This window comes from Bos indicus x Bos taurus, chromosome 16 (genome assembly GCF_003369695.1).
Source record: "Bos indicus x Bos taurus breed Angus x Brahman F1 hybrid chromosome 16, Bos_hybrid_MaternalHap_v2.0, whole genome shotgun sequence".
NCBI lineage: Eukaryota > Metazoa > Chordata > Mammalia > Artiodactyla > Bovidae > Bos > Bos indicus x Bos taurus.
Genome location: NC_040091.1, coordinates 71,340,515 through 71,360,586, shown reverse-complemented (window position 1 = coordinate 71,360,586; position 20,072 = coordinate 71,340,515). Strand labels below are relative to the sequence as shown.

The window sequence follows — 20,072 nt, the reverse complement described above, 5'->3', positions numbered from 1 at the left end:
AAGTTGCTATCTCTCCTCTTAAAAAATAAACCTTTATCCCCTAAATGATACTCAGTCAGTCAGTTCAGTTGCTCAGTCATGTCCGACTCTTTGTGACCCCATGAATCACAGCACGCCAGGCCTCCCTGTCCATCACCAATTCCTGGAGTCCACCCAAAGCCATGTCCATTGAGTCGGTGATGCCATCCAACCATCTCATCCTCTGTCCTCCCCTTCTCCTCCTGCCCTCAATCTTTCCCAGCATCAGGGTCTTTTCCAATGAGTCAGCTCTTCGCATCAGGTGGCCAAAGTATCAGTACCTTACAGTAAAGATTACAACAGAAGGAAAAGTTGTTAAATTGTCTAAAATTATCCATTTCAGGTTTTCCTATGATTTGGTAATAAAGTCATTGAAATTATTAATATGCCTTATAGTAATTCTTTGTGTACATTATGATAATAAAGAACTTTAGAAATACATGTGGTAAAGTAGTGTTAAAGTTGCATTTGAGGTACTCTTACTTCTTAGAAGTGTTTAGCCCAGGATACTTCTAACAGATTAAAACATAAATATTTCTCTACTGAGTCTTGTCTGAGCACTTCTAGTTTTGTGTTATAATTGATAGTTTCATTCAAGTATTGACTTACAGGTTATTTTTCCTTTTAGCATATTTTTCCCTACACTTGACAAATGAATAAATGTGAGTGAAAGTCTTGATATGAGCCTACAGACCTGCTTTAGTAATTATAGCCACTCTCCTCAGCTCACTTTTTCCTAGATTCTACAGCAGATGTGGTATGTAAAAACATTTACTTTCTGAGGCCCTGATTTGAAAGAAAGAAATGAGCTCTGTTACCTGGGCACCCTGATTAAAAGCCCCAAACTGAATGTATCTTCAGTTGAAGTCATAGGCTTAAGACTTTAACCTGATTTGTGTTTAACTCTCTCAAGTGTGATGGAACATAAGTCCATTAAAACCAAAGGGGAATGATTTCTCTTCAAAGGCACTTGGCATGTTGTTCTGGCATAAACATAACATTGAGAAGTCCCTTGCTGATCTCCCTAATTTCACTCCCTTTCCGGATGAGTGGACAGTGGAAGATAAAGTCCTATTTGAACAAGCCTTTAGTTTTCATGGGAAGAGCTTTCACAGGATTCAGCAAATGGTATGGTAATTTTGCTTTTACTGTGGTTCATACCTGAGTGATACCTAATTCTGTTGTTAAACACTTCCTAATTATTAAATACAAAAAGTTTTCCAATCTAATTGTTAAAAATATTTTGAAATAGGTAATTTGCATATAGTCTTACTTTCTACAACTACTCTTAATATGTGATCATTATGTTCCATTTCATTGTAATAAATTAAGATTGTGATAAGTATATGTTTAATAGACTTACTAAATAAGTTTATCATTTCAGGAAAAATCATAATTTCAGTTTTATTAAATGTTTCATTTTTAACATGAGGATTTTATTTTCAAATTTATATTCCTTTGGATATGAAAACTGTTGATAGAAATTCTGTATCATTTCAACGTTGTTCAGGGGCTGTTCCTTTTTTTTTTTTTTGAAAGAAAAACTGCTCTTTATTTCTAGTTCTTAAATTTTTTGTGTTTCTAGTCAAAATTGTATAACTCTGAGAAGTTGTTGCATTAAACTCTTTTAAGTTGAATTTTGGAAATTAGAAATGTTTGCAAATATATCTAAGTGTCTTCCATAATCAAAACCAACATTTTTAATTGGAAGAGTGTATCCTTATTTGTCAATATATGACAAAGTAGTGCATGATCGTTAGTCCTTTTAATATCCAAGTCTGTTTGCATTATTTATCATCTTAAAGCCTGGATTTAAAACAAAATGGTATTGAATTGCTTTTCTTTAAAACATTATGCTAAGCAACAGTATGATTGCACTTATACGAAATATCCAGAATAGGCAAATCTGAAGAGAAAAAAGTAGATTAGTAGTTGCCAGGGTCTGGGTTAAAGGGAGAATAGGGAGTGACTGTTAATAAGTTTAAGGTTTCTTCTTGAGGTTATGAAAATATCTGAAATTAAATAGTGGTAGTTGCACAACTTAGTGGGTAAGCTAAAAACCTCTGAATTGTACACTTTAAATTGGTAAATTTTATGATATATGAATTATTAATCAGTTTATAAAAATCCAGTTTACAGAGGGGGTGGAAAGAGTGGAGTAACTCTAAGAAAACAAATGTGGAATATTACCATTTTGCTGTGGACTTCTGGGGCCATTCACATCATATTAGTTTGTGACATCCTTCTCTTCTTTCTCTGCTCAGAATAAATAGGAATATTTATTTACAAATATCAGTGACATAGGTATGGTGGGGTTCTATGACTGTAGCTGCACTTTTTAATGCTATAATTCATAAAGGTACCTGGGAAAATTTTGTCTATGCTTTTGTTTGCTAAGTATCAAAGAATAATATCAGAGATGTTATTCATTCTGTTAATCAGAGTTTATGAAAAAACTTGCTGATATTAACATGATTTTTTTTTCAAGCTTCCAGATAAGACAATTGCTAGCCTTGTGAAATATTACTATTCCTGGAAAAAAACTCGATCTAGGACAAGCTTAATGGATCGCCAGGCTCGTAAACTAGCCAATAGACATAATCAGGGTGACAGGTAGGTTGGATGCCTTTATATAGTTACAGGTATTGCTTGTATTTCCTAAGGTAGAACAGTGATCACAGTACATTGTAAATGCTTCTTATCCTTATATTCCTATTTCTGCTCTGACAGGAAGAACTGAGTGATCAGAAATTTTCATAGTAAGAACTTTCTTCAACTCTTTAACTGTTAATCATAGTCAGCAAACCTTTGTACTGAGTTATATTTGAATTGTATTTAATTACAAATGCTTCCCTTTAGTATTGATATATTCAGTACATATATTTAGACTATATTAACAAATATATTCGGGACTTTCCCTGGTGGTTCAGTGGCTAAGTCTCCCTGCTTCCACTGCAGGGAGCATGGTTTGATCCATGGTTGGGGAACTAAGATCCCACATGCCAAGCTGTGCAATGAAAAAGTAAGGGAAAAAAAAAAAAGAAATACATTCTCTGGAAGGTGGTCTTTCCACAATTATCTGAATAACTGAAGTCCACATTATTATAGCTGTGTCTTTCTGATAGTATAAAAGATCATTTTTCTTTCTGGTTTTTGTCTGTTTTTATCCTCCAATTGGAGAACTGAAATAATAAATATTACATCAAATTAATATATATGTTCTTTCTCCCAAATGATATTTCTTTCTAAATATCTTTCCTATTAAGTCTCTGTTTTTTAGCTGGAAATGTTTGCTTAAATGATTCTATATACCTAAAAGGATAAATGTTTCTAAACACTAGAGGAATCTAAATTATGAAAACTTGTGTTCCTAAGGATAACTCCTGGGGAATATTTAGTAAAATTACTAGGTAGCTATATTACAGTTTGATAAGAACACTGGAATAGAATAAAAAGTGAATTAAATTTATTAATCTTTGTTTCTTTTCAGTGATGATGACGTGGAAGAAACACACCCAGTGGATGGAAACGATAGTGATTATGATCCCAAAAAAGAAGCCAAGAAAGAGGTAATGATGATCATTAGAGTGCTTGTAATTGTTCTACAAATTCACTCCAAAAAAATGAGCAGTACTTCATATTAAGAAAAGCATTTTTATATAATGGATTAGAAGGTAGTAAATGTCAATGTTAATTGAAGTTTTTTGGAAAAGCAGAAACATCAAGAATTCCAATTAGCCAGTAGTTTAAGTAATTTGGGGATTATCTCATCCATTCAGAGGTATAAAAGCCCTCCCATGATGCCTGTTCTTTTTTTTTCTGGCCACTCTGCACGACTTGTAGGATCTCAGTTCCCTGACCAGGGATTGGACCTGGGCCACAGCAGTGAGAACTGGGAACCCTACCCACTGAGCCCCCAGGAGACGACCCACAACACCTGTTCTTTAATCCATAGAAAAGAAGTAAAATCACCCTTAGATGAGACAATATTAAGTGTAGAATATTTTTTTGGAGAACATTTAGTTTATTCCATTTTATAACAAATTAGAAATTAGTACCAGGTATGGCGATGGCACCCCACTCCAGTATTCTTGCCTGGAAAATCCCATGGATGGGGGAGCCTGGTAGGCTGCAGTCTATGGGGTCTCGAAGAGTCAGACACAACTGAGCGACTTCACTTTCACTTTTCCCTTTCATGCGTTGGAGAAGGAAATAGCAACCCACTCCAGTGTTCTTGCCTGGAGAATCCCAGGGACGGGAGAGCCTGGTGGGCTGCGGTCTATGGGTTCACACAGAGTCGGACACGACTGAAGCGACTTAGCAGCAGCAGCAGTAGCAGCATACTGACACCAGTGAAAATTGAAAGCTACCTCAAAGGAAGAGATGAAGGATTCCCAACTAGAAATGCAGTTATACTCCTCAATTTAATGACAATGGTGATGACTTAAAATCTTGAAAAGTTTTAAATTGATATACATGCTCATTTATTAAGGCAAGGAATTACATAATTGTAAAAAATATATAGACCAGATGTCAGTGGGTAAAGGCTTGTGATGTATAGGCAACTTGTGAAAATAACATTGAAGATTGGAGACACAAATGTGACCATCCGGTTTAATGACCCGCATTCCTCCTCTTAAGGAACTCAAATGCCATGGCCCATTCTGGCACTTGTCATCTTTCGTCAGTGAAATTTGAAAACTTCTACTCAGCTTGATACTTTACTGATTTTCTTACTACTGCTAAATGTTCTCAGATTCCCTGAATCCTTCATTTTTCCCCAAGCCTCCTTGTCTCCCTGAACCTTAGACCAAATGGCCATTTCCTTAAGTTGCTCTCTTCCTAGTGTCTGTAACTCCGCATTTCTCCCACTCTTCTGCTATTCCTTCTCTAACCCTGTAAACCCACAGTGCTGGATAAATTGCTATTCTTGGTCTGGGGTTACAAGAGAAGATTACACAATTATGGACATTGTTGCTACTTGCAAAAAATAGTTTTCAATCTCAGTGTAACCCTTAGCATCTCTCAATTTTTAACCTGTAATTTTCAGTTTTTTCCATTGGTAAAATTAAAATAATAGGTTTGTTCTGACAATCAACTAGGTAATATATATAAAAGCATTTATTATAGTACCCAGTACATAATAAATCTCGAATAGAATTTATTGTGTAAGCAAGTATTTGAACAGTCATCCTTTTCTACACATCACCTACCACCTCCCCTCTCCCCTGAAAAACTCAGCAGATAACTTCACTTTCTACTTCAAGAAGAAAATATCAAGCAGGAATACCCTTAAATTCCAGCCCCTCCCCTAACCTCTGTGCTACCACACTACCCTTTTTATCTGAGTATATTTACACTTAGGACATTATATTAAAATTACTGTTTTTTGCCCGTTAATGTGAACTCTTTGAAGTCAGGGCTTCCTGTAACCCTGGAACGTCTGGTACCGCCCCCAGTATTTTACACAGTACTCATTTCCCACTTCCTTGCTGGTGCTTGATAGGATCAGACTTTTAAAATGTCACAAATGCAGTAATATGAAGTAATGAGCAGTCTGTGCTGCATGCCTCTCTTTGACAGTAAGAAAGGTCCCTCCCCTTGTTCTGTATAGTTTCATTGCTAGTTTCATCCTACCTGTCCCTGCATATTGCCTTTAGGACCTTTTCCATCAGTTTCTTTGCCATACTTTCAGCCTTTTGTCTGCAGCCCAGAAGTATGCTCGTCTTTCATTTACAAGCATCACTATCTATCTTGGCATTACTTCACTCTTGGAGTTTGCTTCATTCAGCTTGCTGCCCCTTTACTTCTCTCAAACTGCTGACAGGTCAGCAGTGACCTCCTTCCTAACTGCCACATCCAGCGACTGGTTACTCAGTGCATTCTCCTTGTGCTTCCTGTATTATTTCACGTTATTGACCCCTCCCTTGTTCTGAAAATCTGGTTTTGACTTTTATAACACCATTCTCTGATTCCCATCTACCTTTTTAATGTGTTATTTAGTTGCTCAGTTGTGCCCAACTCTTTGCGACCGCAAGGACTGTAGCCTACCAGGCTCCTCTGTCCATGTAATTCTGCAGGCAAGAAGATGGGAGAGTTTCCTTCTCCCGGGGATGATCTTGACCCAGAGATCAAACCTGTGTCTTTTGCATTGGCAGGCAGATTCTTTACCCCTGAGCCGGCGTGGAAGCCACTTTTAACCATCGTGTCTCGGTTTTAGTGACTTCTTTTTCTCTTTCTCAATTACTCTGTTCATTGTGTGATTACTGTTTCTAATTTTCTCTCTCAGATAACTGTAAATTTTATTCTTTTGTCTTTGGTCTTCTAGGTGACTGCCTTATTTTTAGGTTCTCATCTCTTCTCTGAATTACTGACATTTTCTATCTTAATTTACCTTATCTCCAAACATTGCACCACACCTTCCAAGACCATTCTCTACACTGCTGCCAAGACAACCTTTTAAAACCAAATGTACTGCTTGCAGTTCCTCCATGGCTTTGTCTGTAGGATAAAACACAACCTTTCTAGTTAGACATTCTCCACCCCACCCTGTTATTTCACACTGCTAAGAGAGTTTCAGGTAAGTGTTTTCATGCCCTGGCTTTTGCTCTTTGTTGGTCTGTTCTTTCTAGCGTTCCCTTTCTTCCCAAATATGCCTGGCAAATTCCTCATAACTCTGCAATATGTAGCTTGTCTATGAACTCCCCTTGCCTTATGTTGAATTGATTGCTTCCTTGTTTTTCTTTAAATCCACTGCAGTCCTCACTGAGCTGAGTGGAACTTGTGTACATCTGATCTCCCCTCACCTGCCTGCCTTTCTTGAGTGGTATAAGCTCTTAAGGAGCAAGAAATGAGTCTCAACTGCAGGGCCTGGTACATAGTAGGCAGTCAGTCAAATATATTAACAGATAAGAATTTACACTATAAACTCTTAATTGCTGTACCAGTATGAGAGATGGGGATTTGGGTTTAGTTACCTAGGAAATGTGTGTATGTGGAATACTGTTTTGTCCAACCATGTGAGGTGATACTTAAACATTTGGTCTTTTGTTTGCCAGTGATCTCATTCCGTTAGCAAAAGACAGTGAGGGGGGTAAAATTTTAAAAATGCTAAAAACACACTGCAGGGCCGTGGTCCAGGGCTGGCCTGTGTGTCAGCAGTTTCGTTCAGTTCCCTGCTCTTTCCCAGATGGTAGGGGCACCGGGCAGGGAATGGTGCTGTAACATTGCCTTTAACACAGGCCTGCTTCTGCAAGTTAATGACGCGTTATATGGAAAGGTTTTTATTTTTAACTTTTAAAAATTATGAAACTGTACATACCATAGACTATGTACAATCTGAAGAATAGTAATAAATACCAGTGTGTCCATCACTGAGCTTAAGAAGAAACAGAAGTCCTTTGTTTTCTTTATTGCAGCCCACTCCTTTCTTTGCAGTGGGAACCTGGAAGGAAATCGTAAACATCCATTGTATGCATGTGCCACCACTTACCTACTCCAATTAATGGACATTCTTTCTAGCTGCTTCTTATTATGAACAATACTGATAAGAGCATATCCTGGATACATAAATATACAACAACTCCTGTGCGATAGCAGTTCTCAGCAAGATTTAGTATTACCTGCATAAGGGACATGTAAAAATTATGGAGGTGTTTCTGGTTGATGGACACTCTTAGCATATAGTGGGAAACGGATGCCAGCTCTCCTGAAGTATGCAGTGCAGATTATTCCACCAAAATGCCAACCACGACTTAGTGAGTAGTAATACCCTACAATTGTTTGGAGTGGCATTACTCTATTTAGACTGTAACCATGTTTAACTTTTCTTGGGTGTGTGCGAGCTAAATCACTCCTGTCGTGTCTGACGCTTTGTGACCCTGTGAGCTGTAGCCCACTAGGCTCCTCTGTTCATGGGATTCTCCAGGCAAGAATACTGGAGTGGGTTCCATCCCCTCCTCCAGGGGATCTTCCTGACCCTGGGATCAAACCCACATCTCCTACATTGCAGGCGGATTCTTTATCATTAGCCCCAGTCTATTTTAGACTATAACTGTGTTTGACTTGCCTAAATAATGGCAAATCATTTTCTACATTTGATGTACTTCTATTGGCTATGAGAGTACTCATTACCCAACTTCCTTGCCAATACTTCAGGACTTCCCAGGTGGCTCAGAGGTAAAGAATCCATGTGCCAATGCAGGAGACATAGGTTCAGTCCCTGGATCAAGAAGATTCCCTGGAGAAGGAAATGGCAACCCACTCCAGTATTCCTGGCTGGAGAATTCAAGGACAAAGGAAACTGGCGGGCTACACTCCATGGGGTCGCAAAGAGTCAGACACGACTGAGTATGCAGCATTCACTGCCAGTACTTTATATGATAAGACTTGCAAGATGTTAGCAATCTGATAATCTGAAATGGTATCTCATTGTGTTCTCAGTTCGTTCATCAGATTACTAATGAGGCTGATTATTTTTCCATCTGTTTATTATATATTATTATGTCTTTTTTAAAGTGCTTATTTGTGTTTGTTTTTTATCTTTTGGTTTGGTTTTGTCTTTTTCTTAAAGAGAATGTATGAATTTTTTTCTTACTGAATTCCTTGTATATTCTAGATACTAATTTTTTGGTTAAGTGTGTTGCAGAGATCTTTTAGCAGTTCTTGGTTTATCTTTTTTTACTCTCTTTACATGCTTTGATGAACAGCTATTTCATCAAAAGTACGTAAATATTCAAATTTCAATATTCTATATTTTTTTCCGTAAATTTAAAAATTTTGCTTTTTACACTTATGTCCTTTATCTGTCAGTAATTAGGTTTGGTTTATGTTGTCAGATAAAGATCCATTTGTTTTTTTGTTTTGTTTTCTAATACGAAAATGAGTTCATCTCTTTCCACTGGTCTGCCATATCAGCTTTATCATGGATGAGGTTTCTATATAAGTATGGCTCTCTAGGGGCTTCCCTGCTGGCTCAGATGTTAAGGAATCCACCTGCAGTGCAGGAGACCCGAGTTCAATCCCTGGGTTGGGAAGATCCCTTGGAGAAGGGAATGACAACCCACTCCAGTATTCTTGCCTGGAAAATTCCATGGACAGAGGAGCCTGGCAGGCTACTGTCTATGGGGTTGCAGAGACTCAAATTAACATTTGCACTTTCACTGGCTTTCTAGTCTGCTTCTCCTGTCAGTCGCATGTCTTAACTAGTATAACTTTATAATAAACCTTGATAGCTGCTGGGATAATTCCCCTTACTTGGTAGTGCTTCTTAAGGCTTCCTTGGCTATTTTTGGATCTTTATCTCAAACTTCAAAGTAGGAGAGCCCTACTTGATATTCCATTAAATCTATATGTAAACTGGAGAGAAATGAAATCTTTGTTACCTGTTTGTAGATTAGTTTGCATTTCCTATATAGAGGTTTATATTATCTGAAAATAATAGCAGTTTTATTTCTTTTCAATCCTTATAATACTTTTTATTTCTGCCCTTACTGAACTGGTTAGAATCACCAGTATAATGTTGGAGAGAAGTTATAATAGCAAATATTTTTATTTTATTCCTGACTTTAGAAAGAATAATTTTAGGTTTCAGCATCAAGTGGGATGTTTTTGAAGGTTTTGGACTTGCTTACCTGACTGTCAGCTAGCATTCCTCTATAACCTGGTGGTCCCCTAGTAATCTGGCTTCTTACCATGGCTGGTTTCCTCCAAAGTAATCATCCCCAAAGCAGAGAGAGAAGGTACCTAGCCATTTCTGGCCTAGCCTTGCAAGTTACTCAGTGTCACACGTGTTACTTTCTGTTGGTTGTAAGTGAGCTACTGAACTTGGTCCAGAATCAAGGAGGATAGGATAGAGAGTCTCTCTTCTCTGTGGTTGGAATGCTGAGGAATTTGGGGATATGTTTTAAAACCTCCAAATCTAGAATGTTGAATTTTCATGAATGTTTTTCCATGTGTGCTTGAGAGTAATATATACTTTTAGTTATTGGTTATAGGGTTTTTTTAATGTGTCTTAATTGAAGCTTGTCAGTTAATACGATTGAAATCGATATTCTGTTACTGCTTGCCTACTTGCTAGTATTGGTTTTGTAGGTGTTTATGTGCTTTTCTGATGGATTATTGAGAAATAACTGTATTTTGAAGCTATTATTTATTAAATGTGTAGAAACTGTTTTGTTGAATTTGAAACCTTTATCTTCTACTTTTAAAGATTATTTGTCTGGTATAGCTCTATCTGCCTCCTGAGAAATCTGTATGCAGGTCAAGAAGCAACAGTTAGAACCAGACATGGAACAATGGACTGGTTCCAAAGTGGGAAAGGAGTATGTCAAGGCTGTTGTATATTGTCACCCTGCTTATTTAACTTATATGCAGAGTACATCACGTGAAATGCTGGGCTGGATGAAGCACAAGCTGGAATCAAAATTGGCGGGAGAAATATGAATAACCTCAGACATGCAGATGACCCCACCCTTATGGCAGAAGGCGACAAAGAACTAAAGAGCCTCTTTATGAAAGTGAAAGAGAACCTAAAGCTGACTTAAAACTCAGCATTCGAAAAATGAAGATCTTGGCATCCGGTTCCATCACTTAATGGCAAATAGATGAGAAAACAATGGAAACAGTGACAGACTTTATTTTCTTGGGTTCCAGAATCATTGCAGATGGTGATAGTAATTGCAACCGTGAAATTAAAAGACACTTGCTCCTTGGAAGAAAAGCTATGACCAGCCTAGGTGGTGGTTTAGTCACAAGTTGTGACCAACCTAGACAACATATTAAAAAGCAGAGACATTACTTTGCCAACAAAGGTCCATCTAGTCAAAGCTATGGTTTTTCCAGTAGTCATGTATGAAAGTAAGAGTTGGACCATAAAGAAAGCTGAGCACCAAAGAATTGATGTTTTTGAACTATGGTGTTGGAGAAGACTCTTGAGAGTCCCTTGGACTGCAAGATCAAACTAGTCAATCCTAAAGGAAATCAGTCCTGAATATCCATTGGAAGGACAAATGCTGAAGCTGAAGCTCCAGTACTTTGGCCACCTGATGCAAAGAACTGACTCATTAGAAAAGACCTTGATGCTGGGAAAGATTGAAGGCAGGAGGAGAAGGGGATGACAGAGGATGAGGTGGTTGGATGACATCACCGACTCAATGGACATGAGTTTGAGCAAGCTCCAGGAGTAGTTGGTGGTGGACAGGGAAGCCTGGCCTGTTGCAGTCCGTGGGGTTGCAAAGAGTTGGACACGACTGAGTGACTAAGCTGAACTGATAGCTCTGTCATCTTTCTTTTGTTGTGTTTGACTGGTATCGTTATTCCTTACTTTCAACATTTCTGTGTCCTCATATTTTAAGTACATGTCTTACAGGAACAGATACGTGCTATTTTTTATTTTATCTATAGAATTTAGCCCCTTTATACCAGTTATGATTGATATTTGTATCTTTGTTATTTCTTATTTTTATCTTCTATTTGACTTACTTTCTTTTTGGATCAAGAATTCATCTCTTGTTTGATTTTTTTATTTTACTCTCTACTAGTTAGGAATGTTTCTATATTTCTATTCTTACTGTATACTCTGGAAGTTTTATCCTGCATATTTAACTTTTAAAGTCTAATTTTGGTGCTTTTAATGAGTTTCTGGTTAATTTAAGTCCAAGATGCTTTGACTTCAGCCACTACCTTCTTGTTTTATATGCTATTTTTTTTCCAGTTTTAGTTACATCTTATTTTTTAATATATCACATTAGACATATAGTCAGTGTTAGATTTACTAAGCTAACAAATTTACCAATTTTTAATACTTAAAATACTTAATTTTGCTTACCTTTCGTTCTTGAATCTTAGAACTTCCTTTGAAAATAATTTTTCTTTTTTCCTAAGTGTATCTTTTACAGATTAATTTAATGAGACTCTATTGATTATGAACACAGTCAGTTTTGGAATGTCCAAAATGCCTATTTCTTAAAACCTTAGTTTTGCTGGGGTTAGACTCCTAGGTTGACCGATATTATTTGAAGATATTCTGCTGCTTTCTGATTTCTATCATTGCTTTAGAGAAGTCTGTTGTCAGGCAGTCTGCTATCATTCCTTTGGAGGTAATTTTTAAATTTTTTTTTATTGCTTTACAATATTGTGTTGGTTTCTGCCATACATCAACATGAATCAGCCATAGGTATACGTATGTCTCCTCCCCCTTGGACCTCCGTCCCACCTCCCACCCCATCCCCGCCCTCTAGGTTGTCACAGAGCACCTGATTTGAGCTCCTTGCGTCATACAGCAAATTTCCTCTGGCTGTCTGTTTTACATATGGTAATTTATATGTTTCCATGCTGCTCTCTCAATTGGCCCCACCCTCTCCTTCCCCAACTGTGTCCACAAGTCTGTTCTCTCTGCATCTCCATTGCTGCCCTGCAAACAGGCTCATCAGTACCATCTTTCTAGATTTTATATATATATATGTGTGTGTGTGTGTGTGTATGTATATATATATATACATATATATGCTAACTGCTACTGCTAAATCACTTCAGTCATGTCCGACTCTGTGTGACCCCATAGACGGCAGCCCACCAGGTTCCCCTGTCCCTGGGATTCTCCAGGCAAGAACCCTGGCGTGGGTTGCCATTGCCTTCTCAAATGCATGAAAGTGAAAAGTGAAAGTGAAGTAGCTCAGTCATGTCCAGGTCTTAGCGACCCCACGGTCTGTAGCCCACCAGGCTCCTCCATCCATGGGATTTTCCAGGCAAGAGTACTGGAGTGGGGTGCCATTGCCTTCTCATATATATATATATATGTTAGTGTACGATATTTGTTTTTCTCTTTCTGACTTACTTCACTCTGTGTAACAGGCTTTGGGTTCATCTACCTCATTAGGGCTGACTCAAATGGGTTTTTTTTTTTTTATGGCCAAGTAATATTCATTGTATGTATGTACCACAGCTTCTTTATCCATTCATCTGTCGATGGACATCTGGATTGCCTCCTAGTTATTTTCAATAGTGCTGCAACATCTCTTTTCAGTTATGGTTTTCTTAGGTTACATGCCGATTAGTGGGATTGTTGGGTCATATGGTGGTTCTGTTCCTAGTTTTTTAAGGAATCTCCATAATGTCTACCAAGAGTACAAGAGGGTGCTCTTCTCCACACCCTTCTTTGGAGGTAATTTAACTTTTCTCTTTGTCTGCTTTTATGATCTCTTCTTTGTCTTTAGTGTTCATAGTTTCATTTTGAAGTATATGGCTATGGATTTCTTTTTTTTGAAACTTGTTTTGGACTCCTTTGTATTTTCTAAATCCTATCTTAAGTTCTGTAAAATTCTCATTTGTTGAATCTTTGAATCTAAGTCTCCTTCATTCTCTCTCTGCTGTCTTTTGAGAATTCTTTTAGAAATGTAATGGACTTTTCACATGTCTCAATCACTCATGCATTCCATGTCCTTCCATACTTCCATGGTATGTTTTGGGCATTTTTCTCATAGGTGATTTCAGAGTCACTAATTTTCTTTTGAGCTCTGTCTAGTCTGCTGAGTAACCCATCCATTGAATTTCTAATCTGATTTATAATATTTTTTATTTCCAGATGTTCTGTTTGGTTTTTTTGCCTGTCTGCTTGGTCAGTTTTGATGGACTCATTTCTTATAAGAATATTCCATATTTTCAATTCTTTCTTTCTTTTACATGTATAACATCTTTATTGTATTCTCTTTATCCAGTAATTATAATAGTTGTGATCTCTACAGATACAATTCTGTTGTTTGCCTTCTGCAGTGTTTTACTCAGGAGGCTTGTTTGGCAGTTTGTAGTTGTGAGCTCATTTTCCTTGGAACATATTTGTTGAAAATTTTCAAGACCTGCATTTACAGTGCATTCTTCTAAAGACAGCTTGCATTTACTTCTGCTAACTGAAAGCCCTACCAACCTGAGACACTCTAAAGTAAATTTTTGATTTCAGGTTTTTCAGGCCAGACAGTTCATATAAATTTTGTCTCCAAACCTGTCTGAATATAAGCCTGTGGCTAGGGATTCTCAGGAAAGACTCTTTTTGGTTTCTTTGCTTTCCTTTGAGCCAAGGTTGAAGTAGTCTTGACTTTCTTTAAATCATCCTCCCTTTGCAGGGCAGGGTCATTTTTCCTACTTTGCACGATGTTGGAGCCCCCTCCCCTTCCAGAGTTCTGGCTTTGACTCTTGTGCTCTTCACCTGTTGTCCATTGTTCTTTAGGCACGTGTCAGCTCCTGCATCCTTGCTTATCTCTCTAGATTCCTGCTTTCTCATTATTTCTGGTCTCTGAGGGATTTCTTCACCTCTCTGCCAGCTCAGAAATGAATTTTAAAAGATTTTTTAAAATACTTGATCTAGCAATTTTAGGAGTGCTATACTGGGAGGATTTTCCCTGATCATCAAATCTGTCATGTGTTGCTTTGAATTGAGTTTTAAGGAACAGAGTGAATTACAGTACTGGGTACTATATAATTATATTATGACTTTTACGCAGAGTTCCTTTTTTAATGAATTATTAAATCTATTCAGTATATTGTCTTCAGCCTAATGGGACACAGTTTCTAATGGATTCCTATCTTAGAAGCACAGAATAACATTGTATTTTTACATCACACTTTTTAAGAATATTGCAAATATAATAATGAAATCCTACTTAAGAGTTCATGGTGGTCATTATTAGAGCTTTTTAAACCTCTTCCAAAGTGAAAATTTCAGTGTTACTTTATTCACAGGTAAATAGACTTGGAGTTTAGAAATGTTGTTAGTATTAAAATAATCTTGTGCTCTTTTTAATTTTTAGAGGCATAGTTCTCTTTCAACAACTCGGAAGTGAGAATAAAATGTTATCTCTTTTTTACCAGTTGTCTGAGCTACTAATTGTCATGATTCCTAATTTGTCCCTTTTTTTACTTTCTTTAAAACTTTTCACTTAGTAAGTTGTAGCTTACCACCCCCTCTTATTGCTGAAAGTATATCCCATCTTGAAATCGTGAAGCAAACTAAAATAATGTAAAACCCACCTTATTTTTTCATTTGTTCAGAGTCTTCTGGGCATAGAAACCTAACATTTTATTGAGTGGATTAATGAAACATATGTTGTATGCTCATCTCCCCCTAATTACTAGTTCTGTGTGTGTGTGTTTGGACTCATATGTAATATAATTGGTTAGAAGTATTTAGTAGGTGCACTTAATGTAACAGATACTTCTATTAGTAATCTATTAGTAATAGACTGTTTTCAACTTATACCTGTATACAAGCCCAGATGGCCTATTATAATTTTTTCTTCCAGGGTAATACTGACCAGCCTGTCCAAACTAGCAAGATTGGACTTGGGAGGAGAGAATATCAGAGTTTACAACACCGCCATCATTCTCAGCGTTCTAAGTGCCGTCCACCTAAGGGCATGTATTTAACCCAAGAAGACGTGGTAGCTGTTTCCTGTAGCCCCAATGCAGCCAACACCATCCTGAGGCAACTGGACATGGAGTTGATCTCTTTAAAACGTCAGGTATTTTATAAAAATCATTATTTTTGATGATTCTGTCCATTTTGCTTATTTACTTTATCCCTGTAAACTCAGTTTTATTACAGATTTTCTCTACCACTCAGTTACATAATCTTTATCTTTCTTATTTACCTTGTTTTCAAATTATAAGGTGCCACTGAGTATTTTAGATTTGAATCCCAGCATTGCTACTGTTAGCTCTATGATGTTGGGAAATTATAGAATCTAAGCTTCCATTTTTTATTTATAAAATTGGAGATAATAATCTTACTTCTCTTGCAGATTGTTGAGAATTGAGATAATACATCTGGATTGTCATCATTAGCACCAGTAGTAGTAGCAGCAGTATTATTTAAAAGTTTCTTTAGCATAATCAGGTAGTGGATAAGGTTTTAGAGTCAGTGATCCTAAGTTCTAAACCTAGCTACACTGTCTACTTCCTGCACAACCCTAGGGGAGCTGTTTAACTTCTCTCAACTTCAGTTTCTCTGTCTTAAAATGAGGATAATGATATTTTGGTTGGGAGGAATTAAACAAGGTAATATAGGGTAAATGCTTAAAAGATTAGTACCTTGCACATAATACGTACTCATTAACGGTTGTTATTAGTTCTCCAGTCTTTCTCTGGTTTTTCCTTTATTTATTTATTTCTGTTGTTGTTTTAAGTTTTAAGTCTGGGCTTTCTTGGTATAAATTAACCAACCTTGCCAGTGACTTCTGAGTTTACTTCCTAAGCTGTGGCTTTTCTCCTAAGCTCTATAGCTATATTTCCAACTAACTGTTAGACATTTCAAGTGAAGTGAAGTGAAGTCGCTCAGTCGTGTCTGACTCTTAGCGACCCCATGGACTGCAGCCTACCAGGCTCCTCCATCCATGGGGTTTTCCAGGCAAGAGTACTGGAGTGGGGTGCCATTGCCTTCTCCATGACATCTCATCTAACTCCCAAAAGATTTTTTTTTTCTGTTCCTTGTTTGTTGAAACATCTGAATTTATCTTTTATTCATCCCTTGCCTGTATTACATCTGTCAACACACACAAACTCAAGTGGTAGATTATTTTATCTTTGAAATTGCCTTTAAATCAATCCCCAGCTTTTTAATCTCATTCCTACTACCCTTGTTATGGCCCTTATCACCTCTTTTCTGACTATAACTATCATGTTGATTCTCCTTGCTATCTACCTCTTCTCAGTCCCATGTTACACATTTTATCAGTGTTATTCTTTTAAAATACTGGTGTAATCAACGTCACTCATCTTAAAATGCTTCATTAATTCCTACTTGGCCTTTAGCAGGTTATTTGCAGAGCTAGACAGAAATGTATAGGAAGAGCATGTTAAATTTAAAATTCATCATGAGTGAGGAAACTACTGAAGGATTTAAAAGAGGTGTAACATGGTCATATTTATATTTTTCAGCTATATCTCTCTTTTTTTTTTTTTTTGTAGTTGCTTTAGGGATTACAACATGCATCCTTAGCTTACAGTGCATCCTTGTTTAGATATCACAGTATGCACTGTTAGAGTTAATATTATTACCACTTCCATATAATGTAAGAACTTTGCAACAGGGTAGTATGGGACCAAGATGGTTTTTCTCTATCCTAAACATTCAGATTTCTCTACCCCTTGACCCTGGTTACTTACCCAAACTGCTTTTATATTTCTGTTTTCTTCTCCAGCAAAGTTCCAGAATAAATATCAAAATCTACCACATTAGCTTCCTCTGCTTTCTTACCACTTATTTTCAGAGGCTTCCCAATCTAGTTTCTGTCCCACACCCCATCCCAGTTCTGCCACTGAATAAGCTGTCTTAAGATTGTTTATAAACAAGTTGCCCAGTCGAGTGCCCTCTTCTTGGTTCTTATCTCTTTTGAAAGCCACCTCCTCCTCCTCAGAATTCCTTTCTTTTGACTTATAGTGCTGGATTCTCAAGTATATATAGTATATATTTGATTTGAATGCTTTACCTTTAGTCAAACCATAAATGTGTGTAAGACTCCCATCTTCAACCCACAGCACCGCTTCTCTTTAGAGAACTTCTAAAACACATTGCCTGTGATATTTTTAAAGTGCTCAGAGTTTTTTTTAAATAATGAATAAAATGTTCTCAGCCACCTGTAAATCATACTTAGTCATCAATACTACTACTCCACTATTACTTCACTTACAAGCTATTTTTATTGATTTTTTAAAAAATTATTTATTTATTTTTGGCTGTGTTGAGTCTCTGGGCTGCATGAGGGCCTTCTCTGGTTGCTGTGAGCAGGGGCTACTCTTCGTTCTGGCACGCGGACTTCTTACTGTAGTGGTTTCCCTCCTTGCCAAGCACAGGCTTCAGTAGTTGTGGCTCACAGGCTTAGTTGCTCTATGGCACATGGAATCTTCCTGGACCAGGGATTGAACCTGTGTCCTCTGTGGATTCTTCGCCACTGGACCACCAGGAAGGTCCTTTGTTGATTCTTGGGAAAGAACTCTTTTAAAGCTTTAAGTCCCTTTCTTGGATATTCATTTGATGTGTAACATAGTGAAGATTTGCAGTCTTAGATTTACAGATTCTGCCATTTATTATCCTAAGCATCTCATAAGCAGTGTCCAGACTGATTTCTTCCATGTCCACGAGTAATCTGGTCCCCTTTTTGCAGTCCCTGTCTGGTTGAATAACACCATGTGTACTCAGTTACTCCAGCCAGTGACGAAAGAGTTATCCTTGATTCCTCCTTCTCCCTAATTCTCCACAATCAGTTGTTTACAAAGATGTCTTAATTTCGTTTCCAAGTTATTTATTTGACCCGTCTTGTGTACCACCACCACTCCTTCATTTCTACCGTTTAAATCGAAGTCCAGTTTTGCTCTAGTGCTTGTTTTGAAATCATGAATCTGTTCCAACATCATTGATATACATGGGGACAATTTGAACATAGTGTGACTTTTGCATTTGCTTACATGTGATTTTTGTTAGTGAAAAACTACAGCTAGCTGAGTATATGCCCACATAGTTCCCATTTGAACTGTGTGGGCATATACTGTGTTACTTGCCATACACACCCACATCTGGTGTTAAAACTTTACATCTGATTTCAAATAACTCTTCTACGACTTCCCAACAATTCACAAGTTGTAGTTATTTTGGCACCCACTTATGTAAGCAACCTTTTAAGGTAAAGCATCATCTTTATTGCATCACTTGTGAATTTCTTTACTGTTTAGAACTGTGCTGTGTGTCATTGATGAAGTTTTTGAGTGTTGTGTCTCAAACTCTTTTTCCCCATAAGCCCTGTGGTTTTTACTGTGCAGTTTGCATAGTACTGTGGCTTTTGAGAATGCATATGTCAGGTTATAACAGAACTGATTATACTTACTTCACAGCGTAGTTGTGAGAATTAAATGAGTTTTTATGAACTGTGTCAGTCTGTTAGGTATGTATATAGTTGATGTGTATGCTACTTGAATGAGGGGTATATTCCACCCTAAGTGTGATAAGTGTTCTATCCCCCTGGGGTAACAGGGTTTTTAATATATATCCTTTTCACTTACTAATACTCAAAAATTCACCTAAGTACATGATCTGATTCATATTTTTGGCTATTTTGTTGAAGGTTCAGAATGCTAAGCAAGTAAACAGTGCACTTAAACAGAAAATGGAAGGTGGAATTGAAGAATTCAAACCTCCTGAGGTATGTTATTGAAGAGTATATGTGACTATGGTGAAACCTTGTTCTTTGAGTTATTCAGTGTTCAACTACTATATTTTGGTTACATGTGTGCTTTGAAGGTTTTATTATATAGATAATTTATTATGTCTCTATTTTGTTATTTAGATAGGTAGTCTCTTGAGACTTGGCTAATGTTTTAAGTTAAATCATTCCATTACTGTCTTTAGCACTTGCTATCAAGCACAGAAAATAGCTATAATTGTAGGCCCAGTGCATGTGAAACTGGAAGGTCATTGATGAAGAAGTGCATTTGGGGGTCTATAACAATGTTTGTTCAAAGCTGTTTCCTACCTGTGTAAATTGGTAACAGGAAGAAAAAGATCACAAGGAGCTCATTTTAACAGTTTTAACAAATTTTACTTTAGTTTTGGGTATTTGTTTATTGGTTCAGGTTTCCAGTTAGGATTTTAGTGTATGTATTTATATCCTGGAAAATACAAAATCCAAATACGAGATATAGATTGGCCGTTTTCTCAAGTCTTACTTGTACTTCTGTTAAACTTAATATGTTTTTTTATATTGGTGATGTCTAAGGGTGTACTTAAATGCCTATTGTCCAATCATACCTTTTTACGGAAGCTTCTATTACAAAATCTTTTCTCTTTCTCTTTTTTTTAAGACTCCTATGTTATGCTTCATATCCTGGCCTTACTTGTCTATGTATGTAATAATCAAATGATCCTATTTGGTCCTAATGGGATTTTTTTTTCCCTCCAGATAGCAGATTGACTGAAATATCTACAAATGAATTATGTATGGGCAGGGTGGGGGGTGGGGTGCAGGCAGAAAAGTAGTACTTCATATGCCATCTTACTCTCTAGAATCTTCTAG

At 37.1% G+C, this 20,072-nt stretch overlaps 1 protein-coding gene across 5 annotated transcripts in view; it reads left to right on the top strand.

Annotated features, from left to right (window-relative positions):
- RCOR3 (REST corepressor 3) overlaps window positions 1–20,072 on the top strand; it is a 53,398-nt gene that overhangs the window by 13,979 nt on the left and 19,347 nt on the right. For all 5 annotated transcript variants that reach the window (XM_027565677.1, XM_027565673.1, XM_027565672.1 and 2 more), the window contains 5 exons: window positions 985–1,146; window positions 2,507–2,631; window positions 3,509–3,587; window positions 15,312–15,530; window positions 19,125–19,202. In XM_027565677.1, the coding sequence (XP_027421478.1) occupies window positions 994–1,146; window positions 2,507–2,631; window positions 3,509–3,587; window positions 15,312–15,530; window positions 19,125–19,202 (654 nt within the window). In that variant the 5' untranslated portion in view covers window positions 985–993. The remainder of the gene's footprint in view (window positions 1–984; window positions 1,147–2,506; window positions 2,632–3,508; window positions 3,588–15,311; window positions 15,531–19,124; window positions 19,203–20,072) is intronic.